The sequence below is a fragment of the Balaenoptera ricei genome, chromosome 2, assembly GCF_028023285.1.
Source record: "Balaenoptera ricei isolate mBalRic1 chromosome 2, mBalRic1.hap2, whole genome shotgun sequence".
NCBI lineage: Eukaryota > Metazoa > Chordata > Mammalia > Artiodactyla > Balaenopteridae > Balaenoptera > Balaenoptera ricei.
Window position 1 is genome coordinate 73717972 of NC_082640.1, and position 18466 is coordinate 73736437.

At 38.1% G+C, this 18466-nt stretch overlaps 1 protein-coding gene across 6 annotated transcripts in view; it reads right to left on the reverse strand.

The window, feature by feature from the left end:
- TLN2 (talin 2) overlaps positions 1-18466 on the reverse strand; it is a 448826-nt gene that overhangs the window by 170218 nt on the left and 260142 nt on the right. For all 6 annotated transcript variants that reach the window (XM_059913125.1, XM_059913126.1, XM_059913128.1 and 3 more), the window contains 2 exons: positions 6431-6494; positions 5322-5426 (listed from right to left, as the gene is read on the reverse strand). In XM_059913125.1, the coding sequence (XP_059769108.1) occupies positions 5322-5426; positions 6431-6494 (169 nt within the window). The remainder of the gene's footprint in view (positions 1-5321; positions 5427-6430; positions 6495-18466) is intronic.

Here is an 18466-nt window from a genome sequence, read left to right on the forward strand (position 1 = left end):
TCTCTAATAGATATACACACAAAAAAGAAAAAGGAAGCCAAACCTAACACTAAAGATAGTCATCAAATCACAAGAGAAGAGAACCAAAGAAGAAAGGGGAAAAAAAGACCTACAAAAACAAACCCAAAACAATTAACAAAATGGCAATAGGAATATACATAATGGTAATTACCTTAAATGCAAACAGACTAAATGTTCCAGCCAAAAGACACTGACTGGCTGAATGGATACCAAAACAGGACCTGTATATATCCTGCCTATAAGAGACTCACTTCAGATCTAGAGACACATACAGACTGAAAATGAGGGGATGGAAAAAGGTATTCTAAGCAAATGGAAATCAAAAGAAAGCCGGAGTAGCAACACTTAGACAAAATAGACTTTAAAACAAAGACTCTTAAAAGAGACAAAGAAGGACACTACATAATAATCAAAGGATCAAATCAAGAAGAAAATACAACAATTGTAAATATATATGCACCCAACATAAGAGCACCTCAATATAAAAGGCAAATGTTAACACATATAAAAGGAGAAATTGACAATAACACAATAATACTGGGGGACTTTAACACCCCACTTATATCAATGGACAGATCATCCAGACAGAAAATCAATAAGGAAACACAGGCCTTAAATGACACATTAGACAAAATGGACTTAATTGATATTTACAGAGCACTCCATCCAAAAGCAGTAGAATATACATTCTTTTCAAGTGCACATGGAACATTCTCCAGGATAGATCACATGCTGGGCCACAAAGTGAACCTCAGTAAATTTAAGAAAATGGAAATTATACCAAGCATCTTTTCCGACCACAACACTATGAGACTAGAAATTAACTGTAAGGAAAAAAATGCAAAAAATACAAACGTGGAAGCTAAATAATATGCTACTAAACAACCAATGGATCACTGAAGAAATCAAAGAGGAAATTAAAAAATACCAAGAGACAAATGAAAACGAAAACACAACACTCCAAAAAAATAGTTATTAAAAATTTTTTTAACAAAAAATAAAAAAATAAAAAAAATTTACTCTCTTAGCAACTCGCAAGTATATAATACAGTATTGATAACTATAGTCACCATGCTGTACATTAGTTCCTCAAAAGGTATTCCTCTTAAAACTCCAAGTTGGTGTGCTTTGACCAACATTTACTCATTTCCCCACCCCAGCAACCACCAATCTACTGTTTCTGTGACTTTGGCTTTTGAAAATTCCACGTATAAGTCAGAACATACAGTATTTGTCTTTCTCTGATTTATTTCACTTAGCATAATGCTCTCAAGTTTCTTTTTATTTATTTATTTATTTTTTTAACATCTTTACTGGAGTATAATTGCTTTACAATGATGTGTTAGTTTCTGCTTTATAACAAAGTGAATCAGTTATACCTATACACATGTCCCCATATCTCTTCCCGACCTCAAGTTTCATCCATGTTGTTGCAAATGGCAGGAATTTCTCTTTTATGGTTGAATAATATTCCACCGTATAGTTACCTACCACATTTTCTTTATCTATTCATCTGCTGGTGGACAGTTAGATTGTTTCCATATCTTGGTTATTGTAAATAATGGTGCAAAGAACAGAGGAGTACAGATATCTCTTTGAGCTTGTGATTTCAATTCCTTCAGATATATATCCAGAAGTGGGATTGCTGGATCATATGGCAGTTCTATTTTTAAATTTTTGAGGATCCTCCACACTGTTCACCATAGCAGCTATACCAATTTACATTTCTACCAACAGTGCACAAGGACTCTCTACTCTCCACATCCTTGCTAACCCTTGTTATCCTTTGTCATTTTTTTATAACAGGGGTGAGGTGATATCTCCTTGTGGCTTTGATCTGTATTTCCCTGATGTTAGTGATGCTGAGTACCTTTCCATGTACCTCAAGGCTATCTGAATATCCTCTTTGGAAAAATGTCTACTCATGTCCTTTGCCCATTTTAATTGGATTATTTGGGTTTTTTTTTTTTTTTGCTATGGAGTTATAAAGAATTGCTTATATATTTTGGGTATAAACCCCTTACCAGATACATGGTTTGCAAATATTTTCTCTTTTCTGTAGGGTGCCTTTTTCTTTTGTTGTTTCTTTTGACGTGCACAAGTTTTTTAGTTTGATGTAGTCCAACTTGTTTGTGTTTGCTTTTGTTGCTTGTGCATTTGACATCATATCCAAAAAATCATTGCCTAGAACCCTGTCAAGGAGTTTACCACCTATGTTTTCTTCTAGGATTTTTACAGTTTTATGGCTTACACTTAAGTCCTTAATCCATTTTGAGTGAACTGTTGTGAATGATGTAAGATGGGGGACCAGTTTCATTGAATCTATAGATGGCTTTGTATAGTATGGACATTTTAATAATTTTAATTCTTCCAATCCAAGAACACAGGATATCTGTTCATTTACTTCTTCGAATTCTTTCATCAGTGTTTTAACGTTTTCATCATATACATCTTTCACTTCCTTGGCTTAACTTATTCCTCAGTATTTTACTGTTTTTGATGCTATTGTGAATTAGACTCTTCTCTACATTTCTTTTCTAGATAGTTCAGTGCATATGATGTCACCTTATTTGACCTGCTGATCTGATTTATTAGATATATTAATTCATAATATTGCATTATTCCTGAATTTACTTTTAAAATATGATCAAGTAAACTCTATCAAAATCAACTTAAAAATAAAATGTACACTAAATAAGACCATTGAGCAAAAAATTGAAATTAGCAGTGTACTCACTTTTATAGTGACAAAAAAATAAAAGTAATGAAAAACAAAATGTGAATGTCTAACATGTATATGAAAGCTGTCAGTGCTGCCTACCTCCTGACCCTGGCCTTCCTTCAAAGAGATGTAATTTTTAAAAAATGAAAAGGAAGAAAGGAAGGGAGGAAAGGAAGAAGGAAGGAAATTTGCATTACTTTCTTACTTTGCCTTAAATACTTCTGTAAAAGAAGAGTTTTCATTTGACCAAACCTGCAAGACCTTGCAATAACCATAAGATCTGTGTTTTACCTCTAATTATCCTACTAGCCATGGACAGATTCTTCCCAGGCCCTAAATTATATTTGGAAAACAAATTTCTCTTTTCTGGAACTTGCTATTCAATGTCTCTTTTTAATTACATGCAGACTGCTGTGTGCTATGTATTTTCCTAAATTTACTGACCTTTATGCACAACACTGAAACTGACTCTGTGTGAAGTTTGATGGTATTAATAGAAAACAATATGAATTTGAGACATACATTTCATATAGGAAGGACTAGAGAAAAACTCAAACCCACACAACCATGGAAAATGATGCCAGTATCCTTGGAGATGCTGAAAAAGACTTAATCTTTGTGAGGTATTAGAACTCATCAGAATAATAAATGAAAAGCCAGGGCTTCCTGGTGGCGCAATGGTTAAGAATCTGCCTGCCAATGCAGGGGACACGGGTTCAAGCCCTGATCAGGGAAGATCCCACATGCCACAAAGCAACTAAGCCTGTGCACCACAACTACTGAGCCTGCGTTCTAGAGCCCGCGAGCCACAACTACCGAGCCCACATGCCACAACTACTGAAGCCTACGTGCCTAGAGCCCGTGCTCTGCAACAAGGGAAGCCACTGCAATGAGAAGCCCGCGCACGGCAACAAAGAGTAGCCCCCGCTCACTGCAACTAGAGAAAGCCTGTACGCAGCAACGAAGACCCAACGCAGCCATAAATAAATAAATAAATAAATAAATAAATAAATAAATAAATAAATAAAAGAAAAGCAGACTTTTCTTCTAAAACAAGCAGATCTCACCATGTACTCATGGTGGGGGTGTCGGCGGTGGTAGGATAATGAAAGCAGGTGAGCACATATCAAATGGGGCCACCCTAGGTAAGTCAGCATAGCCCATGGCCTGGGAGCACAGGCTTTTAAGTCAGAGAGACCTGAATTCAAGTCCTACCTTCTACAGTTACTAGGCTTATGGTCCCAGCTGAGTCATTGATCTTTCTGGCCTTGATTCTCATTTATAAAAAGAAGATAATAGCAGTAATTCTGCCATTGGGATGCTGACAGATTTGAATAAGACACGCCTGACATATAATTGTTTACTGTTATTATTGTCATTATTAATATTGGGAAATTACCTAGTCATTACCTAGAATACCATCATCAGCACCATTCAAAAACTGATTGATAGTTTAAAACACACTAAAATGAAAAATTCAATTTCTAAATTATTTTTCTTAAAAACAAAGTGATTCACCTATGCTTTCTTTATTTGCAAGGGCCCCAGCATTTTCTGGTATAAAGCTGAGAGCTGTTTGGCTGAAATAACTAATCAGCATTAAACATACACCTTTTTTCCATATAATATCTTTATTTCCCTTTGCCCCAAATGAAGCAGCTTCCTCCAATGAGGACTGGAGTCAAGAAAAGCATCCATATCCCCAAACATTCTCGTAGACAGCAAAACTCCTTTCTTTTCCAGTTCTTTTTAGCTGTGGGAATAGACACTTCCTTAAACCACCCTGTCACTGACTTTGCAACCTCAGTCCCTAGAAGCAGCTGCAACACAGCTGGTAACACTCCCCTGGGCCTTAAGCAGCGCAAGAAAGTTCATCACACGGTAGAGCTTTCTCCAGGGTGAAGAGCAAGAGACAGGAGACCCAGAGTCACAGCAAAGCCAGTGGAAATAATGAAACCTATCAGAGGGATGACTACAAGAGAGTACGTGAGGTCAGGATATGAAAACTGGGAAGGAAGCTACTGGGAGGGCTTCCCTAGTCAACTCAAGAACACACCCTCTGCTTGCTCACAGGTTGAATTTCAAAGACCCACCTCTGTCCCTCTAGTAGGAAGGCCAGCAATTCCTAGGAAAACAGATCTGAAGGCCACAGAAAATCCCAAGACCCATCTAAAAGGATACAAATTAAGTACCGTAACTACCACATGAATTTGATTTGGCCTGCAGTGGTCAACAACCTTCACTTAGCCCAGTGCACTCTGGAAGATCTTAAGTGAAATATTCTCAGGGGAAAGTGCTAGCAAGTGAAAGTAAAGGCACTGCTTCAGGGACTTTATAGCAGTGACTGAGAGCAGAGCCAAGACACAGCTGTCCTGAGGCCTGCAGGCGGCCAAGCTCACTCACCAGCCTCACAGCTCTTACACCTCATGTCTGTCCCACAGCTCAACTCAGGTCACCCCTGCCCAGATGCTCCATGTGCAAATGCTAGGGGTCTAGAGATGACAATCAAGGTTAACAGCAAATCCTTTAACAAAAGAGGTGGCAGAGGCAAACGCCCCCTCCATCATGCCCAACTCACCTTCACCAGGAAGAAGGACACACCGTACGTCCGGAGAGACCGGGCGAGTTTGACATATTTGACCTTGGCTTCTATTTCGTTCATCTCTCCACAGTTCTTGTGCTCCTACAAACGTGACAGAGGCAGGGACCAGTTACAGCAGCTCTGACAGCAGGTGGACTTTGTGAGAGGTGTTATTCCACATGGTGTCTATGCCTTTGTGGATGCATGTCCCTGCTGACCGAGGGTCAGAGCACACAGAAAGTGCTAATGCACAGTTTCTTAACTAGAATGTGAGCCCAAATTCCCTATAGATTTCACAGTTATATGCAACAATTCATGCACATGCAGCATGGCAAGAACAGGGTCCATAATTGTAACCTAATTTTCAAAGGGCTCCACGTTCCAAAAGGTTCAGGACCAACACGTCAAAGGAGAACTAGAAAAATGTTCTTGTCCTGGGTTCTAACATCCAGGCAAAAGACAAAGTTTTCCAAAGAGCAGGATATATAAATGCCTGGACATCTCAGTGTGTGCAAACAATACTGGATTTAAAAAAATATGTTTTTATACACATGAAATTTATCTCTTCCAATTTATATTTACATTTCAATGCCAAAACACTTTGGTATTTTGGATTCACTAGAGTGATTGTTTCCTGGCAAAGTTGATGACAGGGCTTTTTTTACTGGTTGCCTAGAATAGATAACTTTCTGAACTTTAGACTAAACCTGGATTTTAAAAAGACACCAGTTCCCAAATTCTGAGGTTCAAAAAACAAATCTCGGGATTAAAAAAACTTCTTGAAGCGTCTTCCTCAGTGCATTTTAATGGCAACTTGCCTTGTTTCAATGCTTCCAAGATAACGTCTCTGAAGTTAAATGTATGCACATTTTTCTCAGAAGGGCTGAGTAACCTTTAGCAAGAAGGTATGGATTAAGATAATAAATCTGCCCAAAGTAGAACTGTCAGCTTCTTTACTCCTGAGTCACAAATCATTTATTATATAAGCAGAGTACATGCACGGGGTATGAAACTATCATGTGCAGAGGCCCCTCTTGGACTAATAAATGAGGATAGGCTTTGTGGATGCATGAGGAGAATAATAAAGTTCTGAACATTTCCAGTACCTGAAATATCCTCTTTTCAGCTCCTCTCTGCTTGATGTATTCTTTGGGCAGGAATTCCTTTAGACTGAGAGAGAGAGAATAAAAAAAAGGTAAGGCATTTATCATACTCTATGATGAGGAGGAAAGAAAAGAAACTTTTCATAAAACTCACAGTTAAGTCCCTAACTCTCAGTATTTTATGGTATAAATAATAAGACAGCCATATCCCACAATGCTCTTAAATAAGATGCAAATATAAAACCAGTCTGATAAAAAGGGTCAAACTAACATATTCGAGAAGAAAGATTGTCCAGGATATACTGTAAAATGACAAAGTAAAGCGCCCAAAAGTGTACAGTATGCTAACCTTCGTGATAAAGGGAGGAAAATATCCTCCATTTTGTACTGTTAATGTGTATTTTTAAAAACATTAGAAGGATATATCTAGTACTAATAAAAATGATTCTTAATGGAAAAAAGGAAAAAACAGGGACAAGGGAACAAGAATGGAAATTAAACCTCTTCATTTTCCTTGTACTATAGTCTTCACTTTAGAACCAAATGAAATCTCAAATGGGTAAAATGCAACATGTAAAAATCTAAAGCAAATTGAAACAAATGAACCTAACAGTGTATGGAACCAACAGCCTAACTTTGAAAAACAGTCTTTTAACAATACCCATCCCCAGTGAGATATATCTTAAAGATAAAATGGACCATAGTAGATTTGTTAAATATTGATATCATTATTTCAAAACTAATATCTACTCTTCCCCCTAAATATATACACAAATACACACACTATAAAATTAGTATATTACATTATCTAAGTAGGTAGATATTATATATAATTAGGATAAAGTAAATGAGTAATTACATTAGTTGTTAGAAATCAAGATTTTTAGCATGAAATAAATAAAGCAAAAGAAGTTAAATGAAAACCCTGCAATATTTCATCTGAATGCAAATATTGATCTGCATGTCTGATTCATTTTTCTTTTTCTGAAAAAATTTTCTACTTGTGTCCACTGCAGAGGCTAAGGGCAAGGACAACCGGGTGGCAATAAGCCTCCCCAGTGCGTCAGCCAGGTGGTCTTCCAACACCATTTCCCGCTAAAAGGAATCCAGGATCCTTGGAGAAATGACTGATTCTAGCTTTGGGACAGGAGATGTATAAAATGTTCCTGGGGCTTCTTGTGCCTGAGGATCAAGGAAGTTATCAAAATGACACTGGACTGACATCAAGGGATAACCAATGCCCAAACATGGGGTGATTTTTAAAACCTCATACAAAAGAAGAGAGGACAGAACAATGTGCCCACTGACCAACTTCAACAATAATAACTCATGGCCATTCATGACTCATCTACTCCCTTACCCACAGGCCCTCTCATGGATTATTTGAAGCAAACACCAGACATCATATAATTAATTTCATGTGAGGGGCAATTGGAGCATCAGAAAGAATGAAGACTGCAATTGGTCAAAACATACGTACGTAAAATTCAATAAAGATTCTTTGAAATAATCATTGATCACCTTAAGAGGTTGCTAGGGCACCAGCTCATACCGAAAATTGATAAAGGAAAAGAAACAAAGCTAATAAATGCAGAAGGAATAATAGAATTCCAAAATCATCATTTTACAACTCTTAATGAAATAGTCAATAGATCAAAACAAGCATGAGTGGCTGCTAAAACCAGTAAGTAACAAGTTAATGGTGGATTTTATAACAGAAGGATCAGTCTGATCCAAACCCAATGATCAATTTTAAATGAGAGTGGGATAACCACACAGCATATGCCTTCTGACTGATATAACTAACAGGAAGTATACAGTACCACCTAGGAAGTATTCTTGGGAATAGAGAAAAAATAAGTAAATATATAACTGAATATGAATTTCATTAAGAATCTAAACATAAATCTAAGGTTACAAAAAAAGAAAAAAAAAACCCTAATAGTTTAAAAAACTAATAGTTTGAAAAAAGAGAGAGAGAGAGGAACATGGTAAGTGACACTACCAGGATACAATGAGCCAAATCCCATCTTGTAAATATTATAAAAATAACCCAGGTTTTTCACAAATAAATGGCTTGCTGGTACAGGTGAAAAAGATGACACACAGATTAACAGAGTTTTAAGAAACATTTATTACAAAGCTACAGTAACAAAAATAGTATGGTACTGACATAAAAATAGACATATAGGTCAACAGAACAGAACTGAGACTCCAGAAATTAACCCTTATCTTTACAGACAACTGATTTTCAACAAGCGTACCAAGACACTTCAGTGGGAAAAGAATTGTCTTTTTAACAAACGGTGCTGAGACAATTGGATAACCACATGCAAAACAATGAAGTTGGACCTCCTATCTCACATGACACATAAAAATTAACTCCAAATGGATCACTGACCTAAATGTAAGAACTAAATTAAATCTCTAACTCTTAGAAGAAAATAAAGGAGTAAATTTTTAAACCTTGGGTTAGGCAAAGACTTAAAATACAATACTAAAAGCATATGCAGCAAATGAAAATAAAATAAACTGGACAACATCAAAATTTTAAACATTGAACTGCAAAAGAAATCATTAAAAAAGTGAAGACCCAACCCACAGAATGGGAGAAAATACGTGCAAATTATGTATCTGATAAGGACTTGTACCCAGAATATATAAAACCTCTTACAACTAATGATTTTTAAAAAAACAATTAAAAATGGTCATAGGATCTTGAATAGACACTTCCCCAAAGAAGAGATAAAAATGGTCAAAAACACGTGAAAATATTCTCAACACCAGCAGCCATCAGGAAAACACAAAGAAAAACCACAATATCGTACCAGTGCATACCCAGTAGGGCACTACAGTAAAAAAGACAGACAGTAAGGAGTGTTGGCGAGGTTATGGAGAATTTGGAACCTTCACACACTGCTAGTGGGAATGTAAAATGGCGCAGCTGTTGTGGAAAACAATTTGGTAGTTCCTCAAAAGATTAAACAGCAATTCTACTCCTAGGCATATATCTAGGAAAAGTAAAAACATATGTCCACATAAACATTTGTACGTGAATGTTCACAGTAGTATTATTCTTAATAGCCAAAAGGTGGAAACAACTCAAATTTCCATCAACTGATGAGTGGATGAATAAAATGTAGTTTAGCCATACAATGTAACTTTATTTGGCAATAAAAAGGCATTAAGTATGATACATGCAACAGTATGGAAACACTGTGCTAAGTGAAAGAAGCCCATCACAAAGGACCACAAATTGTATGATTCTATGTATATGAAGCATCCAGAATAGGCAAATCTATAGAGGCAGATAGGACTAGAGGTTGCAAAGGCTGAGGAAGGGAGAGGGGAACCTGGGGAATGACTGTTAATGGACACAGGGCTTATTGTAGGAGGGACACAAATGTTCTAAAATTAGATTGTGGTAATGGTTGCACAATCTTGTGAATACACTAAAAAACGCTGAAATATAAATTTTAAATGGGCCAATTGTATGGTATGCAAACTCCATCTCAATAAAGCTGTTTTTTAAAAAAGAAAAACACCAACCACTACAGGCCTTGTTTGGATCCTGGTATTAACAAAGTATAAAATGATATTTTTAATACAATGCAGGGGAGAATTTAACACAGACTGGGTATTAGATGTGATTAAAGAATTGCTGCTAATTTTGTTTGGTATTAGGGTGGATTTGCAGTTAGGCGGGGTTTTAATTATTTAAAAAAAATTTTCATTGTCAGAAAAACATACTGAAGTACTGATAGGCGAAATGGTATGCCGTCTTGGATTTGCTTTCAATAGTCCAGCCAAAAAAGGGGGTGGGTCAGGTCCAGGTTCTGGCTACATTATGCGTTGAATCATGATAGCTCTTCAACCTGCAAACTACATCTGTAGACAAAAATTCTGAGTATATTTTCTGGAATGTCAGGGATCTAGGTTTGAGCACCACCAGAACACTCTGGCCTAATCAAGAGACCCCCACGTCAGTCTGCAGGAAGGAACCTAAGAAACATCTAGGCAGCAGCCCCTTAGATGTTATGACTACTGTTAAGCAACTTCAGGGAAAAAAAGGTCTGGCTGAGAGAAGAATGGAAGGCATCAATGTCACAAAAGAGGAAGCTGAGTCACAGAGAGGTCAAGTGACTTAGCTGAGGTCACAGGACTGGATGGGAGCAGGGAGCCTCTGACCTCCAGTCCAAGAGCAGATGCACGTGAACACAGGGCTGTTTCAGGCTCCCCCAGGAACACACCTAAAATGATAACCAGGAAGCATTCTGAAGGGGCCACTGCTGTGAGCCTCTGGACAGCAGCTCCTATGCCATCAGCAAAGGAGACCTTGCAAAGGTTATCAAAAGCACCCAAAGAGGGCCCCATGCCAAGCCCACTCACAACGATGACTGCTACTAGAACACCAGATGGCAGCATCCAGTGGCCAGGCCAGAATATGTTGGGTATTTATGGCAATCAAGTTCCGTGTGGCCATAAGCTGCCCTCAACTCAAACTCTGCAAACTAATCCTCCCATTCTTTGGTAGGCATTGAACCTCCCACTCTTCAGTAGGTACAGAAACAACTTCCAGAAGCTTGCACCAGAGGTGTGACCCCTGGTGTTGCAAGAGGCGATCTGGGGGGAGTTTAGTGTAAGGTATTTTCAAATAAGAAGTGAGTGTGTGGGTGTGGGTCCGCGTGCACGTGTTGGGTGTATTCTTCCCCAGTAAATCGGACAACGCGCACAGCGTCAGCAAGGGAGCTGAAAGGAGCAGGCAGCCTCCCATCACTGCCTGCCAGCCGGCGGTTCAGCAGTTCCAGCTCAGTTGTGTTTTTGATTACCAAACCCGAGTATGGAAGGCTCCTAAGCATTTGCGGCAGACATATAAGTGAAATCTGTCGGCTTTCTCTGAGAAAATGGGTCAGATGGTCAAACCTGATTGGAAATTTTTCTCCTAATTAAGCAAGCTCTGACCAAGCAAAGCCCCTTGCACTGCCACCTTAAACATTCCCACCTTAAAAGGGCAGCCTCCAAACCCTCTGCCAGCCTTGTGCATATCATTTTTTCGGAGCGCAATAATAACAGATCTCCCGCTTTACTAAGACGGCAGACTAGTCAAAGTTCTCACACTCTGAGATCTATGCAAGGTTGAAATCAGCCAAGAGACTCTTCTCTCAGGAGCTCTACTTTCACTCTGGCCGAGCCAGTTGTATTTCTTCCCCCATCTATATTTATCTGCATTTGCTCCCCAATCTCGTTGCTGGCTGTTTATCACATAATTATGTACTAAACCAATACAGCCCATAAACTGTTAAAATAGTCCAAAAGAGAGCTACTTAATGCTTCCTAATGGTAAATATTTACAAAAAGTTATTGAATTAGATATAAGCGAGACAAATGTAAAATACTGAAAGGAAAACATTGTGAAAATTTAAAAACAGTCTGTCCTCAGAGTGCTTCATGACCATCTTGATATTCTCTTGTAGATGATGTGGCTCATCCAACGAAGATAATGTGGAACCTTAACTAGGTGACCCACACCAGGAAAAAACATTGATCCGGTATCAAAAGATTGGCAAATGAATGCTTAAATTGAAAGTTAAAATATAGGGTTTCAGAGAGGTAGTAGCATAGATTCTTTACTTTAATTAACTTTTGGGGATTATCCAAGCAACAGTAAACCATGTTGATAGAGGGTTTTCCACTACTAACGGCTGCCGTTTTATTGAAAGGCAAATAATGTTTCGGGTGTTTTACATGCATAAATAGATTAGTTAAACTCTGACAAAAGCCCTTGGGAGAAAATATTCCAATATTCCAGTTTTTTATATATGGAACAGGAGGTTCAGTGATGCTAAGTAAGTTGCCCACAATCATAGCCAACAACTTAAACCTCCTCTGTGGGCTCCAGAGACCATGCTCTTAGCTACTTAGCACCCTGGTCTCTCCAAGCTACCCTTTGATCAAAAGACATACCATGTGATCAGTATTTGAGAACTTTCAGACAAAGAGAGGAATAAAATAACAGAAACACCCAATCAGATAACGGTAACAATGACCATAGTGGTGGCAGTCAATTTTTTAGAAATGCCAAGAGGCAGTGAAAAAGGGAAGGGGAATTTAATAAACACATCTAGAGGGAGAGGGATCTGGATTCAAATGCAGCCATTCACTTAAAACTTCATTTTCTTATATAAATGTAAGCTGCTTCTGGAAGTTATTCCAAAAGAGGCATTCTAAAGATGTTCTCCAGTCTGAAAATAAGTACACAAGTACATGGGAGGCAGCCATGATTTGAGGAAAGGTTAACTGCTTCTCATCTGTCCCAGAACTGTCAACTAGTAGTCGCACCACCACGGGCAACTCACCACCTCTCTAAGCTGATCTTATCACCTGAAAAGCAGATAGGATTCCTACCTAGGAGTGTTTTTGCTCATATGAACTGAAAACAATGGCTTGCACCCTCATTCCTGGGGAATGAGGGCATCAATATGGACACATAAACAAAGCAGTGAACAGCACATGGTGGAGGAATAAAGGGGAGGGAAGGTACCGAGGTACAGCAAGGACAGTGTCACCCAAAGGACACGGGAACACCCAGGTTTCCTGAGCCCCATCTTTATGCTCAACCACCAAATGAGTAACAATATCATCTCAAATTTGGTATCCCATAAAGTTCTCAAAGTGTGGTCCCAAGACCAGCAGCATCAGTACTACCTGGGAACATGTTAGACGTGTCAATCGTCAGGCTTTGCCCCAAACCCACTGAATAAGAAGCTCTGGAGGTGAGGCCCAGTAGTATGTTTTAACAAGCCCTTTGGATGAGCCTGACATATGCTAAAGGTGGAGAACCACTGGCCCAGTGGGCCGAAAGCTCAAATGATGAAGTTGGATACACTGACTTTAAATCCAGACTCAAAGATGAAAATGTCTGTGACTTAAGAGTACTGGTCAAGTCCTGGATAACTGAGGTGATGATGTAGGTGGAAGAAAGCACTGGATGAGTTGGAAAATAGTTACAGTGGCAAGAAGTGGAGAGTGAAGACAGCATGGGGAAAGCACAGGAAAGGGTCTGAGGGCCTCAGTCACACAGTAGTTCTGTGCTCCTGAACCAATCCCAATGCCCCTTAGCGTAAGGACGGGAAATCGTCCAGAGGCTCAGAGACAGCTCCGGGCTAGATGCATTCAGAGGTTCCTGGTTTGAAAGTTCTGGAGTCTGAAAGTCGTTAGGGAGAGAGACATCAACCTTAGGAGGCTGCTGCTAGGAGGAAACAGTGAAGGCACCACTGAGTGGTCAGCACCACGCCAAACTGCTGAAAGCGCTCCAGGCTGTCAGGGGCACGGGACAGAAGCCAACGATAGAGAAGCTAGTGCATGGGCAGTGGTGAGGAATAGGAGGTAAGACAGAGTTGGTGAGAAACAAAGCTGAAACGCTTGCTTCACTGTTAGTTTGAAAACAGAATCTACAGCCAAATTATTTTGACAAAAAACGCACAGAACAACTCCAAAGGAGGAATATGCGTCTGAACAGATGCCAAGAGAAAAACTGACTTAAGACTTCCTACTGTGTCAAGAGCTTTGCTTGTTGACAGTAGAATTATCTTGAGTTTGTGGGGAAAAGTTTCCAAGTCCACTCTAAATTCTTCCTCAGAGATTCATACCCTGGGTTGCTGTGTTTTCTCAGTGAAATACTTTTGGGGAACACGCCAACAGGACGAGGGGGCTATGGTAATCTAGCAGGAGGGAGGTTTCCTTCACCTGCTAGCTCCCTGCCTGCCTGCACCCAACCACTGGACCATTTCTCCCTGTGACATACAGAGTCACGGAACCTTTCTGTCTGACCTCCAAGGCCCATTAATTTTGCCTTTACCACATGGTATATATCCAACCTCAGTGATCACAAGCTTTTATCACCTCACACATAGACTACTGCAACTGACTTTTTAAAAGATACGTTAACTGTGAAAACATTTGAAATATAAAGAACAGTATATACCTCAATTTACATACCTATCATCAAGGATAAATACATGTTACCATGTGGTCATATTTGCTTTATGATTGCTACCTCTCCTTCTGTTTGTAAAGAACAAATGACAGATTCAGCTGAAGTGCCACACCACCCTTCTTTCTCTCCCTAAGGGTTGTCATTTTCCTGAAGGTAATTTCCACACATATTTTATCATGTTCCTACATCTCCTTATATCTATAACACAATATATTCTGTTTCTCATTGTATTTTTAAATTCAACAGATTCATCTTCTAAAATATCTTGTTTCCTCTGTAAAGTACTTTGCTGTTTTCATACATTAAAATTTGTGCCCATCTGGGACTTCCCTGGTGGCTCAGTGGTTAAGAATCTGCCTGCCAATGCAGGGGACACGGGTTCGAGTCCTGGTCCGGGAAGATTCCCACATGCCACGGAGCAACTAAGCCCGTGCGCTACAACTACTGAGCCTGTGCTCTACAGCCCACGAGCCACAACTACTGAGCCCGCCGGCCTAGAGCCCGTGCTCTGCAACAAGAGAAGCCACTGCAATGAGAAGCCTACGCACCACAACGAAGAGTAGCCCCCGCTCGCCGCAACTAGAGAAAGCCCACGTGCAGCAGAAAAGACTAAACGCAGCCAAAAAAAAAAAAAAATAATAATAATAAATTAATTAATTAAAAAATTTGTGCCCATCTGAGAGACATGAAATGCTATCTTCTTACTGATTTTGCATTCTGGATTGCTTATGAGGCTGAATATTTTTCCCTGTCTTTAGAAGTCAGTTGAATTTCCTCTTCTCTCAAGTGCCTATTTGTTATCTTGATCTTTTTTTCTTAGAAGGTCTTATTTCCTTTTTCATATTTTCTGGACATTAATTTGTTCTTGGTAGTATGCACTGCAAATATACAAATTTCTTCTTTCAGTCTGGGGCCTCACTCTTCATTTGGTAATGTCTTTTGCCTAGTATTTTAACTTTCATTTAGGCAAGTTCATCAACCTTTAGAACTCTTAACATCACCCTACATCAGTAACGGAGTGTTTTAATTACTATAGCTCTCTAAGAAATTGGGATAATTGCGTGAGTCCTCTATATATTTTCACACAAATACACACACACACACACATTTTTATTTTTCACAGTCCTGCAGGTGAATACCATGGTTGTCTGGATCTAGGTGGTAATAAGCTGCCCTTATGTATTGATCTTTATTCCAGAGACTTCCTTTCTATTAACAGTTCTAATTAGTTTCTTCATAGATTGAGTGAATTATCTATGTAGATAGACCTATCACCTACAACTAATGACAGTTTCATTTTTCTAATCCTGAAATCATTTCTTTTTTCTTTCCTTATTGTGTAATTTACTTATTATTTAATATCTGCCTCTCTGAACTAGAATATAAGTTCCATGAGGGTAGGAATGTTTGACTGTGTTTTACACTGCTGTATCCCTAATGTCTAGTGCCTACAGGTAGAAAGACATGTAATAAATTATTTATTGAACAATGAATTTTGCATTCCTGGAGAAACCAGTTACAAATTGCAGTTATGTATAAACACATGTCATGCTGGACTTTATTAATTTACAAATTTTAGGGAAGGCATCTATATTGAGTTTAAAAGTGTTACATGGTCTGTATACAATTTTGCTATCTTAATTCTGCTAGCTCCAAGTTAAGGTGACGAGTTTTGGGGTTTTCTTTCTTTTTTTTCCTCTTTCTGTTCTCTGAAATAACCTGAGCCTACTTTTTGTTTTGTTGTTTTTTGATTGGTATATTTTAAACCGCTAAGACTATTTCTTTCAAGATCATAGATCAATCCAGATTTTCTAAATATCCATTTTTGTCTAGACTTTAAATATTTTGGCTTCAAGTTTTCATTTCATTCTCTTATGATTTTTAAAACCCCTATCTGAAGTTCTGCCCCCATTACTAATAATGTTTATTTTTGCCTTCTTCTTGTTTTACTTGATCAAACTGACCAGAAATTTACATATTTTATTAATTTTTTCAAAGCAGCAGCTTTGGGTGTTGCTGATTCTATGATTTCTATTTCATTACTTTCTCTTGACTAAAACATTTTCTTTCTTCTATTTTGATCTTGTTCTACTTATCACTCCCTGAGGGAAGTATGTTAAATTATTCCACTAAAAGCATGTATATGAAATTCTCCTTGTAATACTGCCTGTTTTTCCTTTTTACATTTTAAGGTAATGTTAGATGCATACAGGCTCACACCCTGGCGAATTAGCCTTCTATCTTTATAACAACCTTCTTTGTCTCTACTTATGCTTTGTTTGCCTTACAGTCTATGTTTTGTGACACTGCGTATAGCTTCTCTAGCTTTGATTTAACCAGTTTCTTGGTACACCATTTTATGCCTTTAAACTTTCCTGTGCCCTTAAACTTTAAGTATGTCTTCTAGAAATACTATAGAGCTGAACTTTTAAAAAATTTCATCCAATGAGAACCTCTATTAACTGGTAAGTTTGATTTACTTACATTTGCTATGATGCCTAAGATATTTAGAAGTATTTCTCAGATCTTATTTTGTACATTCTATTTACTGTACTTTTTCTGGCTTTGTTTCTGTAAACCACCTTGTACAACTCCTACTGTATTGGACAAGTTGTTGGTATCACTTCTCCATTACTGTCCCGCTCCCTATGACACACACACACACACACACACACACAAAATCTGGTTTGGAAGTTCTAAAATCTATTTCTATTCTTTTAGGCTAGCAATACTTCCCCAACATTTTATTATTAAAAAAATCTGAAACTCACAAAAGTTTAAAAGAATTATAGAGTGAACATTCTATACCCATCACCTAGAGCTACCTAAAATTTTATCACATATACTTGATTTAAGGTCTAAAGTTTATCAGTGTATCTAATATTCTTTGATACAATAAGCCATAGAAGACTTTGACTCTGATCACTTCTTTTAAAATTGAAGTATAGTTGATTTATAAAATTATGTAAATTTCAGGTATACAACAGAGTACACCTTAAAATTTTTAAATTTACAATTTTTAAAGATTGTACTCCATTTACAGTTATTATTAAAGACTGGCTATATTCCCTGTGCTGTACCATATATCCTTGTAGCTTATTTATTACACACATAGTATCAATAGTTTGTACCTCTTAATCCCCTACCCCTATCTTGACTCTGATCACTTTGTAAAGTTTTCTACCATGTTTTTAAAGGGCCTAAAGTTAGTCATTATTTTGATAGGTTTCATTGTTGTTGCTGTTTTAAGAGCTCATTCTTTAGATTTACCTTCTATTTTGCCAAATTCTTCCGTCAACATTGCTTCTTGCACTATACTATTGCCACATTTCTAGAAACAATTCACAGTAGTCCCCAGAGCCTGCAACTTTTGGAATCCTAAATAGATTCCAACCATCCTGCTTTCAAAGTATAGTTAAAGGTTAGACCTTGTTGAAATTACAGGCATGTTTTGGCTCTCCAAAATAACAATTTCATATGCTTATTGCCAAGTAGACTGTATCCTCAAAAACAGCAAAGAATTAATCTACAATATCCCTTGTATCTTCCCTATACCTGGCGCAACAGAACACACATATGAAGTCCTCAGTGAGGTACCACATGGCATGCTTTCTGCAAGCATTTTCTGAACACAGGAGAGCAGAAAGAATATATATTGGTTACTGGATTGTGTTGTTTATACTTTATGCTCCCATCAAATGATAAAATCTCCCTCCCTGGGACTCTTTGGAGATGACCTGAAGAAAAGTGTCATGTACGTAAAGCACACCAGATAGGATTTGGGAGAACTGGCTGTTTCCTGGCTTCCAGCTTCCCTGGTTCTGTTCCTTATTTCTGTCCCTATCTCTCTTGCACCTATTTTCCCCATCTACAGAGCAGATGGGGGACACTAAATAATCCTTAAATCCCTGAAAACTCTGAAAATCTTTTAGTCTCTGCTTTAAATTTTTCTAAATAAACATCTTTACTAAGGTGGTACTGAGTATAGAAACCATTAAAGGGTCTAAAGAAAGGTGAAAAAAATTCTCATAAAAAGGTCCATA